The sequence below is a fragment of the Ruditapes philippinarum genome, unplaced genomic scaffold, assembly GCF_026571515.1.
Source record: "Ruditapes philippinarum isolate M1 unplaced genomic scaffold, ASM2657151v2 ctg2076_1_1_1_1, whole genome shotgun sequence".
In the NCBI taxonomy this organism is placed as follows: domain Eukaryota; kingdom Metazoa; phylum Mollusca; class Bivalvia; order Venerida; family Veneridae; genus Ruditapes; species Ruditapes philippinarum.
In genome coordinates, this window is record NW_026861980.1 from 111135 (window position 1) to 132212 (window position 21078).

Below are 21078 nucleotides of genomic sequence, written 5' to 3' on the forward strand. Positions count from 1 at the left end.
ATCACTGTCAGAATGTTATGATTGCAGTGCAGTATGAGTGCATATCAATTAGTGAAACATGACTGTATGCTATGGAGATATTATTTTGTCTAGGAAGTATTCATAATATCTGTAACCAAGAATGAAAGGATTGTCTCGTGATGTTTGTATAGAAGACAGCGACGTGTAAAACTATTACAAATATCGTGCCAAAGCAATGCCGTAACTGCATCTAGCGTTCTTTGCCTTCCAGATCATACTGATCTCGTCCAACAAACGTTGTATAAATACGCCAAATAGTTCTCTATCGTCTGCAGTACAATAGAAAGAACGCTTCATAAACAAACATATGCAACAGACGTACTGAATTCGAGAAAAAAATCATTGGAAAAAAGTAGTTGCTCAATCGTAAGAAAAGACTCTTGTTGTGTTGTTTTTGAGTTATTTGTTGAAAGGATTTATTATTTAAAAGGCTGAACATGGCAAGTGTTGTAGGAAAATGGAAACTTGACACGTGCGAAAACTTTGAAGAATACATGAAAGCTATAGGTTAGTAAAAATAATACAATAACATCATGTTTAATGCATTATGGTAGCGTCAATTCATTTTATTTTAATTCTTTTTTATTTTATAAAACGCTTTTATAACAGTGTCGTTCTCCTGACAGGTATATATGTTTTATGACAACCCCGCATTGTTTTGATCTACTTTGTGCAGTCATTTTTTTGTTATTTTCACCATTTATTTGAAAAGTTGGAAATTTGATCATTTAGAGATTAATCTTTAGCAAGTGTCATTTATTAGGCAACAAGAAAATACAATTAATTGTTAGACAATTATTTCGGATATACAACAAATCTGTTGATTTCGAACTATACTTTTGGGTACAATGCAATATTATCGTTTTGCAGTTAAACATATTTTATACAAAACAAAAACACAGTTTTTACACAGTCATTTAAAGTCATGGAGACATGAAGAAATTAAAATTGACGAAGTTGACTAATGCTTATATAAGGTATCTTTCGACGATATTTCTAGGCAAGCGAAAACTGTGTCAAAATGTGATGCATGTTATTACTTTTAGCAAAAGCAAAGATGTTCTATATTCTACATGATCGCGATTTATGACAAAAGTACAATATGTTAACCATTTACCGACGAAAGTGAGACTGGTTATCTGGCAGGTTATATGGCTTACCATTGTAAGCTCATATAACCCAAGTCGCTAGGAGAGAGTTATATTACGAACAACCGTTTATATACGTCCATATAAGATTTAAGACATGTTTATAACGAATTTATAATATAACAGAATAACTTTATTTGAGGAAAACGAAAATTACTCCATAAATTGACAGCAGCCGTGTGTATAGATCATATAAAATAACCGGAAGTGAGATTTGTTTATTATAAAAATCTTATATCGACAGGAGCGAGACTTTACCTTACTAAAATCATTACCACCGGGAGAGAGCCTAGTTAATTTTGTAGCCATATACATTATTACCATTTCAAATCATTTTTGTCCAATAAAATTGCAGTATTTCAAATGAATCATATAATACATTTACTTTGGTTAATCCACTACTTTTATTTAGTCTAGTAAATCAACAGTTTTATAAAAATTATTTCAAACACTGCGCCGTTCTTGACCAATTTAATATTGTAAATGCTTACCAGTACCTTAACTAAAAAGTGAGAGTGATGCTTGTTTATAGTATAATCATACATCGGCTGAAGACTTTATTTTGCAAAGCATATAACTCTAGGCCATTCAATATTTGAGCAATAGAGAACACATGGTGCTAATATAATAATTTACGGTAAACATTGATTCCCACTTACACTGTAACCTACCAATACAACGAGCTAATGGGAAGGTTATTGTTCGAATTGCTCACAACCAATCTAAGTACATATAATACACGATATTTGATTGTCGCGTAAAAAGTTCTCATCTAAAATATAAAACGAAATTTCCTGGATACATTTCGAAGATTAATGACAATGTAGGGAAAAAAATATACGCATGAATATTGCATGAAAGTCATCATATTGCCATTACCGTTATCGATCCCAAGAACTTTTCTTTATGCCTAATGTAACTTTATCAATGGCCGTCACAGCGTTCAAAACTTTTATCAAGAGAAATCATGTGGCGCTGAAAGTGCATTATCAGTTATATTTAATTAAAAATATATGAGTCATGATAATCATCGATTTTGCAACATGTTCTATTGTGAAGGTGAAATTGTATGAAGATAAATGGAAAAGAATTAAATAGAACATAAATTTCATTTTTGCTAGTCACTGATCCAGGAAGTAAAAGAAATTGCTACTCTCAATTTCCTTATAACTTAGAAAACAATGCATTAACCTAGTAATTCATAGAGGATATCAAGTTTGTCTCTCCAAATTCATCGAGTGGTATGAAAAATATTTTCACGAATGACGGTAACCAAGACTGTAATACGATCATTTTATAACATGTGATGAAAATAGCATCGTATTGAAAGGGGGAAAATGAATTTTCTGTTTATTGTATACCTTTTCTCTTGTTTGACCTTCAGCAAACAGCAATTTAAACTCCATGGTTAAATTCCGGTATTGAAAAAAACTATTAAAAAAGAAAAATAACAATTGAAGAAGTATAAGGGAAGCAATTTAGAAAGTATAAAAAATCTTGTACATTTGATATACAATCAAGCACGTAATATAGCTACGGAAAAAAGTATGGCATGCTAGATCACGCCCGGCAAACTGTCGCTCCACTTCAAAATTGTGGTGTACGGTAAAACGAGCGAACGGCATTTCCGAGATAGAGCGGAAGGCCGATTTAAACGCCTAATTGTAAGTATTGTTTATGTTTTTGTCTTGTTATTCATTTAAGTTGTATTTTTTCGAAAAACGGAAAATGTAGTTCCGTGTAGGATTGATTTAGGCTTCCAATGATCTAAGCTGTTACAAAAAGAAAATTATATTAAGCCCGGGAGAACTTTTCTCCCTGACGAAGCGAACGATGATTTGTAGAATATTGAACTTCCCAACCATAGAAATGCCATACCCTTCAGATTTCTTGAAAAAGTGTATTAGTAAATTATCAACCCGTAATAAGAACTTGTCCTTCGTGCAAAATAAATTACTCCTGAAGGATTTCTTAAATTTGTAAATCGATATTTTTCGAAAGTAGTGGAGCGAAAGGGCAAGAGATGGAGCAAAAGGTTTGATGTTGAGCGCAAGACGATATTAATTTGACGTATTAGGAGGAGCGTAGTCTATGATTTTTTACATATAAAAGCTATAGAAGTTAAATAAGATATGATCAAGTGTAAAGACCGAGATATATGTACCTTTTAAAGACAACTTATAAAGTGTGATATCATTTCAACGACTATAGCGTAATAAATGTAATCGCGAAGGTGTCACCTGTGGCTGCCGTGTAGATTCCATTATTTATGTTCGAAATTTGGATGAGGCCCGACCATTGAATCATACACATGTATGCATGGCATCATACAGGATGCCACTTATTCGAGGTCAATCATGATATTTCACACGGTTATATACATTTAAAAACGTGTGTCTGTGCAAATTCGACAAAACCGAATATTTTTAGTTCTACTGCGAACAAATGTTTCCGAGCAGGTACGTGTAACGCGATTGTTCACGCCAAAATGTTATGATTTTCGAAAAATTAGATATTCAAGGTGCAGAACATAAACAAAATTTTGCAATGCATGGAACACATTAAATGAAATGGATCACTTCTACCGAGTTCAGTTCACAATGACTTTCTGTAATTAATAGCTCTAACGTACATGTTCAGAGCAAACACAAATAAGCCACGTTTTCATGAATTTGTAAGGTGAGGAATCGCTATGAAAATGGTTGACAAGGTGTCAGTCGTTATAAGGATATAACACGTGTTTCAGTTATGTTTCAAAATACTTCCTCCCTTATTTTGCATTGTTGTTGAGTTTTTTTATTTTCCTCTCAAAGTGTAAATAGAAATTTCTAACTTTTCGAAAAACATAACATTTTGGCGTGAACAATCGCGTTACACGTACCTGCTCGGAAACATTTGTTCGCGGTAGAACTGAAAATATTCGATTTTTGTCCAATTTGCACGGACACACGTTTTAAAATGTACATATAACCGTGACCTCGAATAAGTGGCATCCTGTATTATGCCATGCATACATGTGTATGATTCAATGGTCGGGGCTCATACAAATTTCGAACATAAAAAATGGAATCTACACGGCAGCCATAGGTGACACCTTCGCGATTACATTTATTACGCTATAGTCGTTGAAATGATATCACACTTTATTAGTTGTCTTTAAAAGGTATATATATCTCGGTCTTTACACTTGATCATATCTATTTTAACTTCTATAGCTTTTATATGTAAAAAATCATAGACAACGCTCCTCCTAATACGTCAAATTAATATCGCCTTGCGCTCAACATCGAACCTTTTGCTCCATCTCTTGCCCTTTCGCTCCACTACTTTCGAAAAATATCGATTTACAAATTTAAGAAATCCTTCAGGAGTAATTTATTTTGCACGAAGGACAAGTTTTCATTACGGGTTGATAATTTACTAATACACTTTTTCAAGAAATCTGAAGGGTATGGCATTTCTATGGTTGGGAAGTTCAATATTCTACAAATCATCGTTCGCTTCGTCAGGGAGAAAAGTTCTCCCGGGCTTAATATAATTTTCTTTTTGTAACAGCTTAGATCATTGGAAGTCTAAATCAATCCTACACGGAACTACATTTCCCGTTTTTCGAAAAAATACAACTTAAATGAATAACAAGACAAAAACATAAACAATACTTACAATTAGGCGTTTAAATCGGCCTTCCGCACTATCTCGGAAATGCCGTTCGCTCGTTTTACCGTACACTACAATTTTGAAGTGGAGCGACAGTTTGCCGGGCGTGTGTAGATATGATTATGAAAAAAAATGTTTGGCCTTAAAAGCAGTACTAAAAATATATTGCAAAAAAAAAAAAAAAAAAAAAAAAACAGAAAATGAAAATCAATGTATATTTTGAAAAAGTAAAGAAAATTAAACTAATGACATGTCTTTTTTTCTGAACTTCTCGAGTCAATTTCTACTTAAAGAAAAAGATAATGGTGATACTTTCACTTCTAAGACTGAATCTGAAACGAGCAATGATTGACTACGTAACAATACCCGATATTTAAGAAAGTAAAGGATTTAAGCAATGACAAGTTCCCGTCCCCTGTTTTAAACCGTACACCCGTAGTGTTGTAGGAATAGCAAATGCCACAATTGATTGTTTGGAGAATCAATTTTGGATTAAGTCCGGAGTTCCTTCCCCTTATACTACATTATAAACAGGGAACCAGACTAGTTTGGATTATGAAGACCGTACATGAATAGTTTGGGGGGGGGGAAGACGCTTAAAGGGTTATTTATAAATATTCATGGTTATTTGAGTCTTACGATATTTTTAAATTTAAAATATATGAAAGATATCAAATGCCTTTTGCCTTAAAATAATTGTTTTACCTGGTGATATAGGAGGCGGGAATTGTAATATGTTGCATTTTTAATTATTTCTCATGTACAAATTTGCATAAACTTTTTTTTTATTTAAATCTATTTACCATTGTTGACTCGGCTCAAATCAGGTTATACACTCATAGCGGTTTGAGTTTCGTGATAGCAGTATAAAAAATGTTCAGTCATTACATTATTGCCAGAGCCAGTATTCTGGTCCTTCGGGATCATGGATTCCAATATATATTGTCACAAAGAATGGATACTGTATAAAACCGGTGCTAGGGACGACAGACATAAAACATGTTTATTGTGTCTGGTATACAAACCCAATCAAATTAAGTAAATGTATGCAATTTCCGAATAGATATTTTTATTTTCGTTTTAGTCTCCCCTGTCACAGAATTTTGTAAAATAATGGTACAGTTTATAGTGTCAAGATATACATTGAAATTTGAAGTTAATTATTTAAACTTATATGTCATGGTGGTGAATAGTTTTTTTTTCAAATAAAATAAGGTAAGGTCATATTTCATTTGGAACGTAAATATTTTATATTAAAAAATATAGGTTAAATCATATGTTTTAATGATCAGATGTAAAGTCTTCTAACCTGAAAATTTTATAATATAATATAAGATGCACTAAAATCAAACTTCAATCATTGGCACCAAATGAAAATAATGGTTGAATTATAAATGTATTTCATCCGAATAAAACACAAGCAATTGAAGAATTTCATTTTTGCACAACTGATATTATAGATATAGTCCGTTTCTAATGTGTATAGTTGGTTAATAAATATTAGAAATTGCACATGTATAAGGTGTTGAAATAATTTGATTTGTTAAGTTATAAATATCGATAGAAATAGATATCGATAGAGAAAAACATTATATGAAAACAACTTATTTCAAAAAGGTATGGTATGAGAACAAACAACAAGAAAAATCAACAGCAACAACAAAAAACAAGAACATAAACACATAAACAAAACACTTTTTCTTTGCCAAGACAAGCGACAAAACTGAGTTATATGTAGAAGAAGGAACCTGTCAATGTAAACTATACGTTTGAGACAACCGTACACATGTATAGCTGTTTCAATATTTATAGCTGTGACAATAACAATGTGAAACACAAACTTATATGATTACGTACGTGTTTCTTAGGAAGTTATCAAAGTAAAACTATACGTTTGAGACAGTGTTAACCTTACATTACCCTAAACGTAAATTTTACAGCATAATTGTTACAAATTTGTTTGCTTTGTTTTCTTTCAGATTCACTCCTCGTGTTATTATCAATTGAAAATCAATAATCCTGTAATAATATAATAAAGAAACTCGTGTATCTTAATAATCAAGATGGTGAAATTATGGTGGATCCCAAGAAACGTAGGAATCCGAGGAAATCAACACCTAGGATTACGAGGAAATAAAAAAAAGATATGAATATGTTTTGGCTAAATAATCTTAAATTACTCAACTGTTACAGTTACTGTTACACTGTATCAAATAACCCAAATAATTGTTTTAAACCTACCATAAGTAACTTATATCATCTGAATGGAAATCAAATTGGGACAAAGCCATATAAACACCTGCCTTAATGTGTCGCCATCTCTATTATGAGCGGGTGGTTTTTCTTAGAAGTCGAATAGGACACACTAGTCGTGACCTTAATTCCAGAAGCGTCTAACTTGATTTTTTGAAAATATGGCGTGTTTGGTATCGTTGGATTCGTTTTAAAAAGCTCTACAATATGCACTAACATATATGTTTGTAGCTCTAATGTAAAGAGGGTAATGTACTGTTCCACAAACATCTAACTTGGCGGTTTTGAGTTCCAGTAAGATCCACAAGCAAATAACTCGCCTGCCAATGAAGTAACCGCATTTATACCACGTGATTAAATACAAAACAACAGAAAATGGAAAATGTAAAACGTTTTCGTTATTGTTATAAGTGTTTTTAGGATTTCTTTGCTATGTAAGTAGTTCTTTTTCAAAACTATGTATACTTGATAAATAAATTTTACATAAAAGACAGATTAAAGTAAAATTTTTAACTTGTTCTGGTTGTAAATTCCGTATGTCTTTTGAACACATTTTCGGATGGTATTAAATTCGGATCTGTTTTACTTATTTCAATAATTAGTATAAACAAATCAAAACAATGTTGTACTTTTTTTTCTATCTGTTTACCTATGGTTATACCTGTTTAACATTGTACATGCAGATTTCTCTGATCTACTTGCATATTTTTAAGTTTTTGAACTTAAACTATTGAATACAATTTCCTGTCCCGTTGTCTGTTTCGAATAGGCAATACAGAAACAATTAATATCTTTGACTTGTGTTTTTTTGTTTTCAGGTCAACATTAAATTTTATCAGCCTTCCTGATGATGTCCTAGTGGTGGTTTTAAGCTACATTCCCTTACAGGATCTTCTGACCTATGTAAATAGGACGTGCAAAAGACTGAATGATCTAATCAAGACCAAATCTTCTCTGTGGCGTCATTTTGAGTTTGATTGGGAACTTAATGTGAAATATGGTGATTTATGTGAGATACTGAATCATGCAGCGAGTTTTACCTATTTTCTTTTACCACAAGGCTCTGTTATCAACTGTCCTGCTCCAGATATTGATTTCATATTCTTAACTAGATTTGTACCAGCTAGACACTTATACTGGATCTGCCTAACTGACGTTCCGATTTCAACATTAAGCTTTATAAAGTATATACCAAATTTGCAGATTGTGAATTTAACAGGATGTTACAATTTACGTGATGAGGATTTCCTTGTCCTTCGTGATTGTAAGGAACTAGACCAAATATATGTATCATTTACAGACATAAAACCTAAAACTTTAAGTGAAATTATAACTGGAAAACAGGTCATAGTTTTAGACGCATGTGGTGTAGAGTTTGATATTCACGAGTGCAAAACGATTGTTTCCCCAATATTTGGTAGCCTGCTTTCCTTTAGTTTGTCTTTAAAAGCGGATATCGAGACACAAGACTTTAACCACCAGATAATTGATTAATTCATTGACACACAGTTCCATATTTACCTGAAATGAAGTTATACATTTAACTTATAACACATATAAAAGTGTGAGCATTTCTATCGTTAAAAACAAAATGAGTAGACTGAACATTCACGAGGTTCTGTCAATGCTTGATGACTATGATGACGGAAATGAGATTTATGATAATTTTCAAAATGCTTAAATGACAGAAGTACCTACAGAGGCAGTACAATCATTTGATGAATCAAATAACAACATATCTGTTTTTTCTGACACTTCTTTCAACCCAAATGATTTCGTTGAAATTGAAATTTATGCAGAGGATGCAGCTGAGTTTAAGAAAGCATGTCAAAGTCTAGAAGAAAGTAATGCAACATGCGACGAAACACTGATAAACATTGAACAGGCCAAATTTAACCAGGCTACAGATGTTTGTGAAACAAAGGAAGATGATATGACTAAGACATCAGCAACTGAAGAAAGTAATACATTAGTTGCAAACATAAACTACAATGAAGTTGCCAACCTGAACTACATAGAGGAATCTGAAGAAACACTACCGACTCAAAATGAACATGTCGATGTGAATAATAATCATGATGATAAAACAACTCCAGATAAAGACATAATATTAGAAAGGGAAGGAGATATACCCACTCTTTCTCCTAAACGAAGTAGATCAAGAACTAAACAGATTGATTCCTGGAAGAAGAATATCAGGAAACGCAGGCGGCAAGCTGGATTGGAGTACATAAGTTCTAGAGGAACACTCATGGCAAAAAAGTTGAAACAGAATCACAAAGATTGTAAAGGTAAATGCAGATATGCATGTTCATGGAGTTTCAGTAATGAGGACACAGATAATATACACTCAGAGTTCTGGTCCCATGATGATGACACAAAGATGTTGTTTTACGCTGAGACTACAGAAAGGATATTGAAAGGTACAAAAGGAAATAAGAAAAGAACAGCAGGTAACAATACCTCTAAAGAAGAAAATACAAAGAATGATAGTAAATCCAGGAGAAAGTATACATTTCAATATTTTTTCAGGAAAGGTTCTGAAAAGATACGTGTATGTCAAGACTTCTACAGAGGAGTTTTGGGTATTAACATCTCTCGTGTAAGAAAGTACTATGAAAAACTTGACAAGAAAACAGAACTAAAAGATATGCGTGGTCGGAACACTACATCTAGGATTTCTGAAAATGATATTGAGTTTGTAAGAGAACATATTCGATCCTTCAATAAAGTTCCTTCACATTACTGCAGAAGTAAAAGCATTAAGGAGTACCTTGAAAGTAATCTGAATAGGACAAAGATGTATGAATTATATAAAGCAGAATGTGCTAAATGTGATCGTAACCCAGTAAAGTTTTCAAAGTACAGAGATATCTTTAACAAAGATTTTAATCTTTCATTTTACATTCCTAAAAAGGACAGGTGTGATTTATGTGAGGAAATTGAAACGAAAGCTAAAAACAAAGAAAACAGTGAATGAGCAAACTAGAGCTAAATTTGAGAAGCATAAATCTGACAAGGGTGACACAAAAACAGAACGAGACACTGATAGAAATCTAGATGACCCAACAACAGCAACAATCTGCTTTGACCTTGAAAATGTTATTGCCTTACCAAGAGCTGATATATCAAACTTCTTCTATAAACGTAAGTTAAATACCTATAATCTCACTGCACATTGTTCAGTTGACAAAGCTGTTTATAACGCGATATGGACAGAGGCAGACGCTGGAAGAGGCGGAAATGAAAATAGCAAGTGCTCTTGTAAACATTTTGCATGAAATTAATTCAGTTCATCCTGGAATCAAGAACTACATCCTTTGGTCGGACGCTTGTGTACCTCAGAATCGTAATTCGATAATGACTTTTGCACTTAAGACTTTTATGAATACGCATAACATACATTCAATCACACAAAAATTTGGCTGTCCAGGTCATTCAGCGATCCAGGAAGTGGATAATGCACATAGCAACATAGAAAAAGCCCTGAAATGTTTCCGAGGTCTTCAGTCCAGTGTCATTGGTTCGAGTTTTTAAAATCAATCGATGCACGACGGAAAGGACCATTTAAAGTGATACAAATGCGACCTCCTCACTTTTATGACTATCAAAAAGTCACAAATACTTTAAATTTTGGAAGTGTACCATACACAAAGGTCAAATGCTTAAAATACTCACGAAACGATAAAATGGGTATAAGTTTTAAATTGTCGTTTACTGAACAAGAATTTGGACATGGGGTAATATTGACTGGATCAGCGACTCGCAACGCCCGACAGTGCTTATCTTTACCAATTCCATTACCAGTTTCAAGTCATAAGAAACCGGTAATAAGCAGTCTGAAAAAGAAAGACTTAACTAGTATGCTCAAATATATGAGCCAAATTGATAGCCAGTATTATATGGCTAAATGCTTGATAATAACTTAAAAAAGAGAATACAAAATTGACAGTATCACAATAGTTCAGTTTTTTCCCTGAAAATTGTTCTCATGTTATAAACAGTTTATTGTTTTATTTTAATTGACTGTTTTTGTGTGTTAAAAAATCAGAAATTTAATTCATGTTTTGAAAAAATGATATGTCGAAGTTGATATTGTTATTGCAATATTTTATGTTAAGTAATGATGTACTACAGCAAAGCATTTAAGTGGTATTGTTTTTAATGATTTTATAGTAATCAATAGCAAAAATACCTATACTGCTATTGTAAAAGATGTAATAGTCACTTTGGCACAGTATCTGTAAATTGCGCTAAAGTTACATCATGTTAAGTACAATGTTTTACTAGCTTGCATTTGCGGTAGACAATCATTGTCATAATCAAACTGTTTTGATTTATAATTATAGTGGTTGTCATATTAATCATAGATGTTTCAAGCTTGTAAATTGTTTAAGAAAACATTATCTTTTGTAAATCGGATTTGCGTAAGAAAATGTACATTTAGTTTGATGGCAGTTAAGTGTTCAGTTCAAAATAATAAAATTTGTAAATCATGAATATTCTGGTTTATGTTTCCATCCGAAATCCAGTTTACATTGTCCCGAAGACAAAAGATTTAAGTTCCAAAGTCATATATCAATAAATTTTGACATAAATTTTAGAGCCAAATGCAGCTAAGTTCGGAGCTGACTCTGGAATTAAATTTATTCATAGAAAAAGTAAAATAAAAGGAAATTTTGAAATATGTTTTGTGCATTTTTCAATTTGTTTTATTTTGAATTTACTTGATATTTAGGATAATGTGAGTCTATATAAAAACAAAAGAGTATACAAAAAATCATAAAAATCTGTAAATTTATGTGAGTTCTGGTGACATTTCAATCTTTAAAAACGTTTTTCTCAAAACAAAAAAAATCGAGTTATATGACTCTGGAATTAAGGTGACGTAGTGTTACACATTCTCACCTTTTAACGGGCTATGATGCTCCTTTTTAATCTTATAGCTTGCAATGAATATATTATTGTCAACCATGTTCTCCTTGAATTCCATGACCTTGCACAGGTTCGTAATAGATATTAACGAGTAAATTCACTTGCTGAACTTTTTGCCTCAGTTCCTTCACAAAAATTATTGGTCGACTACTTTTAAGAAATAAACATGCATTCTAAGATTTTACTTACTCATTTTATATACCTTATATTTTATAACTTTTTTTTTTTTGGGGGGGGGGGGGGTGTTAATAATCAAATGTTTACAATTATATTGTTCGGCGCGGTATGGCCAGTAATGTATGAATAAGCCGAGAAACCCTACAAACAAAACCTTCTAGTTTTACAAATGAAATCTGGGGAAAATATCAATGTAAAACTAAACGTTTTTTTTTTTGGCCAAACTTATATACTGAAAATGATTCTTCTGGGGATGATATACAACATGTAAATGTAAAACTATATGGTTGAAAGACAACTTTACATATTTACAGTTATTTCTGAGGTCAATGTCAAATATAAAACATTATATGATTACGTGCGTATCTTAGGAAATGACCGATGTCAAACTATGCGTTTCTGAGACAATCTTACATTTGTAGTTGTTTCAGAGGATAATATCAATGTTAATTTATACGTTTTTGAGACAATCTTATTTATTTACAGATGTTTCTCGGACCATTATCAATGCAAACTATACTTTTGATAGAACCTAATATGAGCCGCGCCATGACAAAACCAACATAATGGGTTTGCGACCAGCATGGATCCAGACCAGCCTGCGCATCCGTGCAGTCTGATCAGGATCCATGCTGTTCGCTTACAAACCCTATAACAAGTAAAGAAACTGATAGCGAACAGCATGGATCCTGATCAGACTGCGCGGATGCGCAGGCTGGTCTGGATCCATGCTGGTCGCAAACCCATTATGTTGGTTTTGTCGTGACGCGGCTCATATATTTATTTACAGGCGTTTCTGATGAAAAACGAGCAGACGCACACAAATACCTGTCTACAGGATCTGACATGAGCCAAGAGTTTAAAGCTGATGGTGATAATTGGACGATGACAACGTGTTCTGCTGGCAAAGAACTTTCAGTACAGTTCTCGTTAGGGAAAGAATTTGATTCCATGACTTTAGATGGTCGCCAAATAAAGGTTTATATACATATTTGAAGTTATGGTTGAATTTTAGTTTTACTAAGTACCAGAAAATCGTCAAAAATAATATATCATTCCTTGCTTTTTTGTCTAGTATCAATTGACGTAAATTCTAGATATCATTAAGTAATATAGGCAATTTTAATACGAGGGTTGGTAAAAAAATTCGTATTATCCTTTGTATATAGGGCTTTTTAGGAGTAGTCTCTTCAAACAGACAAAAATTAAACGAATGTATGAACAAGTAATAACATCGACCGGTTGCGGGCTTATGATTACTTTTGTGGTTAATTTAAGTCTATTATAGTGACCAAGGATATAGCCAACCGTGTTACATATCATTTTATATACATAATTAGTATACCAATTCATAGTGAAAGAGGGATGCAAAACAACTCCAAGACAGTTACCACCAACATAGAGCTTAATTCTATACATTTTATTATCATACTAATATGATTTTTTTTATAAATATGATGTGATATAATTCATTGTTTTAGTACGAATCATGTCATATTCACTCTAGATAAAATATACTTGATTTCTGTATCATCGACGAAATTCTATAATTATCAACGTGTTTCAAATATTTTGTAATGTTCGGTCATGCATATGTTGCATTTAAACGTCTCTGACAAAGTTGAACGAAAAATTGCAAATTCTGCTATGATGGCTGATTTATACGCTCCGCGGGGTGACATAGAAAAACACGAAAATACAACAGTGATCAGTTGTGTTTTTTTTTTCGTATTTTCGCCTTTTGCTCCGAAAAACATGAAAATACACTTTGTCGACTTTCGTTCTTAGGCTCGCCAGGCATGATTCGTCTGGCGGCCAGCGGAACGAAAAAACGACATGGCACAAATCAACCACGATCTAGTCTGTTGCTGTGTACAGCTAAATTCCAGGCAAATAGATTATGCTGTATTGGCAGCTAGTGAAGTTATGTGGTATAAACAAGCCTACATATATCTTACGATGAAATACTGAAACTTTTCTGTCTTGCGATATATCACGTGATAAATTATTATGCTATGGCATTTTAATTTTACTAGGTAACTTTTACAACTGCTGGGGACAGTCTGGTGGAGAAACAGAAGGGTGACGGTTTTGAATGTACTCATGTTAGAAAGGGAGACGGAAACACACTGACAATGGTAAAAAATCTTACTTTATCCTGTTAAATTAGTAGAATTTCATCATATAAGCTTTATAACAAATAGAATTGGTTTATAAAGGAACGTCTGTGATACCATAATTATGTTTGTAATGGCGATAAACATGAGCTTAGTATTACATATCTATATACATGTATTGCAAATAATAAATTGTTCTACAACAAAGTATATTTTTTCAACATATAAATGTCCATGATAATCGTTTAGAACTTTATCAACCTTTTAAAAGAAATAGTTCAAAAATAAATATCAAAATGGTAGATTTGTATTCGTTTATCAACATTTGAAATACTTGTTGACAATGCGTCGAATATATTCTATTGACCAATCCACTTTGTTGCTACCTATTATTTATCATATAAAATTTCTCTTAAAAGAGGAATTCTAAATAATTTAAATGTTTTCCTATTGATCATTGTTAAAAAAAAAATTGGCTAACAAATCACACAAGCAAAATGATTCACTCAAAATGTTTGAATTATGTATAAAATGTTACCCTACCCAACCCAATTAAAACACTTGTTTGACTATTTTCCTACTTCTAAATATCCCAAAAACTTACCAAAATGAGAGGCTGTTTTCAAAGTATGCCTAAATTTTCTTAAACGTATATTGGTTGATCTTGTCAAATATTAAATACCTTTACCTTGTAGTTTTGATCTTATTTGACTTTGAAAATATAAGGTACCAAATCTGTTATTACATTTATCATAATTTTTCCAATAACTACTTATAAGAATTAATATATAAACACAATTAAACATTCTTTGTTCTTTCCAAGAGGGATCTTAGAGATACAGTAATAAAGTTTAAAGATAATAGAAATAAATGTAATGTTGACTCTTCTGTGGTTTGAATCCACGCTCTTCAGTTTCAATGCAGTTGACAGTACTGTAATTCTAGCCTATTTGAATACCCTTCAAAGCGAATTAATGCATTAGAGGGGTCATACAGTGTATTGATATGAGATTTATTTTAACATTTATCTGAAATATTATTATAAATATTTTATATTGCAGACATTGACGGGTGGAGGACAGACATGTATAAGAAAGTTTACCAAAATATAACCACATTCCACTGGTGCCAATTATTGACAAGAAACTTCTATTTTAATACTCCAATAACAAATTATACATTTGTTTAATTTAGTATTCGTAATGCATATATTTATTACAACTTTTCATCTTTTCATCAGCGAATATTTTAAATATATTGTGTGTGAATGTGTGTACGCGTGCTTTGTACGTTTTTGAATAATTTCGAAAATATTATCGTGTTTCCATGGAGACATTGAGGAAATACAATGAAAGTTTCTGTAAATAATTTACATCTGAAAACCCTTAAAATATGTTGACATTACATTAAAATGTCTGAGCATCTAATTAGAATCTATCTAGCTGGAGTACCGGTGAGTGGAGATCCTTGAGTCGGCCAATTTTAACTTTAGTTCCTTGAGTCAGCGAGTTTCCAACTTGAGAACGATGAGTTGGTGGGCCCAGTTTCCACTTGGAACTCCCGTGAATGGGTCAGTTTCCTATTGACGATTCGTGAGTGTGCCAGTTTTTACTGGAGATCACTGAGACATTGTGTTTCAAAATGGAGATCAATTATAGGAGTACGCTACCTGCTGTACTATTGTCCTTAAGACACATTGAAGGTCATTTCGTTACAAATTCAAATCAAGGGTTTTCATGTGCTGCCTAGTTGTGGTATCAGAATCGCACAAATCTAGCTTGATTGCAGATATTTGATTGTAAATTGTCCTTATTTTTTACATACAGACACATAAGGAATATTCAAATGGTTAAAATGTTATGTTACAGTTTACGGAGATTTTGGGAGGTGACGTGGTATGCGTCAGTTCTTACATTTTGAGATAATTTAAATTTTGGTCCCAGATAATCTTATTTGAATACTGTTTTTAACACGTCAAACACTGATTATGCTAAACAGACAAAATTAAACAGAAATGGGTTTCATTTGTGCTAAAAATGCTTTAAAAGATATATTTGATATTTCTATCACCGTTAAAGAAAAATCTTGAATTTTTTTACAGGGAATGGTTGGCAAAGTGATAAGTCTCGGAGCACAATGAAACCTCTTAAAATCTTTAAAATCAAGATAAATCCCGATTTACATATCTTTTTATTAGTAAAATAGTGTTGTCTCGTATATTATGAATATACCTATTTGCGAAAGTATTTATTTCGTAGCTATGAACTACATTTTAGGTTGGTTTTACATGGTATCTATGTTAGACCTTGGCTATATATAATGTTAGATCCAGAATGTAATAAATGTGTATGTATACGTGTATTAGATCAAAAATTACATGTTGTACAAGTGAAAAGATATCTTGTTATATTATGTTAATAAGGTTAATCCAGATCCATTTCTATTTTTTATATCAGTCACAAGATCATCTAAGGGATGTTAACGGTCTTTTTTCGATGGATTTTAACTAGCACCAACACGGCACATGTCATGTGACGACTTGCAAGCTTTATTGGTGAAGGAAGACCTCATGTGCCCCTCCGTCCATTATTTCGGACGCGAGTAGAACCACCGACGTTCCATAAACTTGCTGTATAGCTTCTTCACATGAAATAATCCGAAGTCCATGGCGGGATTCGAACCTACAGCGGTGAGGGACAATTTGTTTGAAGCTTAACCACACGACCACATACGTATTGTTTGTTTGTTTCATTTTACGCCTTTTCCCAACAGTATTTCAGTCATATAGTAGTTTCCTTATCATCGCTCCTGGAGAGTTACACCAGTACTAGACAACCTTGCTCCGCCACAGACGTATCTAAACGGCCCAGCAACTGCTGTACCCTAAATAGCCATAGGCCAACCGTTATCCTTATTTGTTAGATTTTCAGTAGTGGTGCAAATATTCAGTCAAGACTGAAACAATATTTCATGGACTTTGTGAATAAACTGTTTTTCCATTTCATATATAGATTAGCACACATTGTCAATCAGTTTGGTTGTGTTTAAGTCATACTAACATTGTTAAGGTCAATGCTGAAGCTTAACTGGTGGAAGAGGACCTCAGGTGCCTCTCTATGTATTATTTCAGGCACGCTTAGGTGCCGATAAGAACCAGAAATTTGGACTTGGTAGAAACTTTCAACACCAAATAAAATACATAGATATTACTGTATTATTCTCACACATACACAATTATCCACACTAGCTTAGTTTGCAATCAAAATGACATAATTAACCGATGTTACCATCATAAATACACAGCATGCGCAACACAGTAGAATAACTATTTCTAAATATCACTATTGCCGCACCAACAATGTTAAGGTAATATTCCAACTTTCCAGTTTTAGTTGTGGATGAAGGCCTCGGGTGGTGCCCCTCCGTCCTTTATTTCTGGCACGATTAAGCAAATGAGTAGAACCACTGACTTTGCGTAAGCTCGATGCTGTAAGAATTAAAAAGTCCCCTACTTGATGTGGTGTGAGGGGCAAGTGGTTTGAAGTCAACGACCTTAACCACTCCGTCACGGACGGTCCCTTAAATATCACCAATGTAAGGTTAAATTAGCTGTTTACATATGATGTTCTTACAAATTGTACATTATTAATACAGCATTTCACCATAAAGTACGATTAAGGATATCTGCGGCATTTGATAAAACACCGCCAAAATCGTATGATTCACGTACGTACATAAGGATACTTGATAAGACAGGCCTCAGGAGCTTCATAACATTTTAAACAACAGTTGACTATATCAGGATATTTTTCTTCATATACAATGTATTAAAAATAAAAACAAACAAAAAATGAGCAATGTATACAGCAGATGTCCAGTATTTGAATAATTTTATTTTTTTTGTGTATAGACTGAATGACAGTGAAGCAAATATCAACACATGATTTACATAAACACCACCCATGTCGCAAGATGAAAATATAAATTAAAATACTTATTAACAACAACACAAGTTGAGGAATATGAGCAAAACAATAAATACATAAATATTTGTATATTGATCAGAAAAAGTAGTTTTTTTAATCAGGGACTGGTAATGTGTACCTATATTATCTAATGATACATTGTATGAGTACTTACATTTAAAAATAACACTATAGTTAACTATGGACCGACAGCTTTTTTTTCTAGTCTTTGCTAGAAACAGGTGTTTCTAAAGTTTCTCTGTCTGCCGTTGTTTACACGTTGATGCTAACTTTGGGACTTACTCCACTAGCACTAGTTGACAAGTGAGGAAACTGTATATTCATCGTTCAGTACCAGTACTGTAACTGGAATTGGTTTCAAATTTGTATAAACTTAACAATTGTGGTTGCATTTTAAACTATTTGAATTTTTTGACAGCCATTTTAATGGTCTTCTTTATTTTCCATTCCTGCTAGAATTTATACTCCCTTAATGCTAGAATATTTTATATTTTATAATACACAATACAGGTAAAGTACATTTTACCTGAGCATACAGTACAGAAAAACAGTGGCTATAAATGACCTCCCTTGTGATTGTGGCTTTTACCTAAAGGTGGTCTCTTAAAATAAAATATTTTGACTATGAATGTTTGGCTATGTATAAAGAGCCAACAACATGCAATAAAAAATAAGAAAATAACAAATATAACTACTTACATTTCATTATCAAAAGAATCAAAATGAATTATCAAAAGTAACCAAATTACTACATGATTTTGACAAAGATTACAATGCATTTCCAAATGGCAATCTTCATTTTAGTAAATGTTTATACATCATAGAAATGTACTGGAAAAAATGACTAACAAAATCATTTCTAAATTTCCCCTACAAATATTGAAATTTAGTAAAAAAAAAAACAACAACAAAAAACGTATCAATTTAAAAACAAAATCCTACAATGAAAATCTCAAACACTAGAGAAATATATAATTATTTATATGAAGAGTTTAAATGATAAATGAAGAAAAATCAACAAAAACACAAATTGGATCATGGTTGTAACTGGTACTTATATTCCAGTGTTAAACATAGGGTATGTCTTATGAAGGGGATGTTAATATTACCCCTAATAACTTCATCCCTCCTTTCACAGCAGCATTGTATAAATACTAAAATTCAAACAATTTTATCAACTTGGCCGTTCAAATGAAAAAACAATTAATATAAAACTATTGTATAATGTAAATTTGTTTATCTATCACCAGAAATGCCTTAACAAATATTAGTTCAGCAAAGCATCAAAATATTAGCACTTTAGAAACAAGTAAATGTACCAGTGTTAGAGCCAGAAAAACAAAACATTCAACAATTAAGCCTGGTGTGACAGCTTGGTGTGAAAGGGTCGTAACTCCTTCCTTATTTAATACAAGTTACAACCCTTTTGCACAAAGCCTTCGTAATAATATATTGGAGTGAAAATGAAAAGACGATGAAGAATTCAGGCAATTTACAGAGAACAAAAATTTTGGTGCCTTATTCTTGGTGAAAAATTTGTAAAGGTATAGAATGTAAGGGTACCCTTTATGCATTAACATATCTGTTCCTTGATGCCATAGTGATCAAATAAGGCATTAAAGAGATCATGTTAACTGCTATGTAGATCATGTTAACTACAATGTAATATGTTTCAACAAAAAATCTACACATATCTCAACAATATATCAAAACTACACACTCCTAAATTCATGCAAATTTTCATAAAAATTTAGAAATTGTTACCTATAGTAAAAATTTTGTCAAGTACACAAATAAATTTATAATATAATATATTAGCCTTAGGAACTTAAAAACTCATAAAAATTAAATAAATGTGAGATGTTGAAATATACAATTAAAGTCTGTATTTCCTAAGTAACAATGTAAGAGAAAATGGTAATAACTAAGCAAATTCAATCATATTATGCAATGCAATTTAGATTGTTAAATGGTATAAAGTTATATCTAATAAAATATTTCTATAGAATATATTTTTAGAAAAAATTATTATGTTCCATTCCCGCAGATATTTTACATAAACTGTCACTGTTATTAAATACTGTACACATGACTATTGTGCATAAACAGAAAAAAATGTTCCTGAACAAAATATTATGCTATTTTAAGGATGATTTTAACCTTTAGCTATGATTTTGCAAATGTACCATTGGCTCTTAAGGATATATGCTAACATATTTCTTTTGGAAGTATATTTTTTTCAAAATTCAAACAATTTAAATATACCCAGCAGATATATAGCTTTATACACTTAACTAACATTTATTTCTCAATAAAAAATAGTGATTTTTTTTGTGTGGAAAATTTGTAAATTCATCTGGAGATGTGTAGCTTTAAGCCTTATCTTGCTGAATTTGTATAACGTACTTGCCCTGCTTTAAACAATGGAACTTTCCATAGTCACTTTATTGCCTGGCTTTTATAATGGAATTTTTTCATTGTCACTACTTGACATACTTTGAACAATGAAACTTTCATTGTCACTTTACTGCCCGGCTTTGAACAATGGAACTTTAAATTGTCACTTTATTGCTGGGCTTAGAAAATGGAATTTTTCATTGCCCCCTTTTGCCCTGCTTTGAACAATGGAACTTTCCATTGTCACTATATTTGATTTCCCGACGCAAAAAAGGCTATATTGCAGCCAGCAATATAAAGTTAGGTCAGACTTCACTAATGAGTTGGCTCTCCTATGACTTTATACTGGTGGTGCTTGGGCAAGTCATTATACTTGTCAGCATTGTA

The 21078-nt window shown here is 32.3% G+C and overlaps 1 protein-coding gene across 1 annotated transcript; it reads left to right on the forward strand.

Moving 5' to 3' along the window:
• The first annotated feature begins 230 nt into the window (after positions 1-230).
• LOC132717531 (sodium/calcium exchanger regulatory protein 1-like) lies at positions 231-15521 on the forward strand. The gene is made up of 4 exons (XM_060701018.1): positions 231-528; positions 12982-13169; positions 14228-14329; positions 15370-15521. The coding sequence occupies exons 1-4, from the start codon at positions 459-461 to the stop codon at positions 15418-15420; spliced, it is 411 nt and encodes a 136-aa protein (XP_060557001.1). The 5' UTR covers positions 231-458; the 3' UTR covers positions 15421-15521.
• Positions 15522-21078: the final 5557 nt, after the last annotated feature.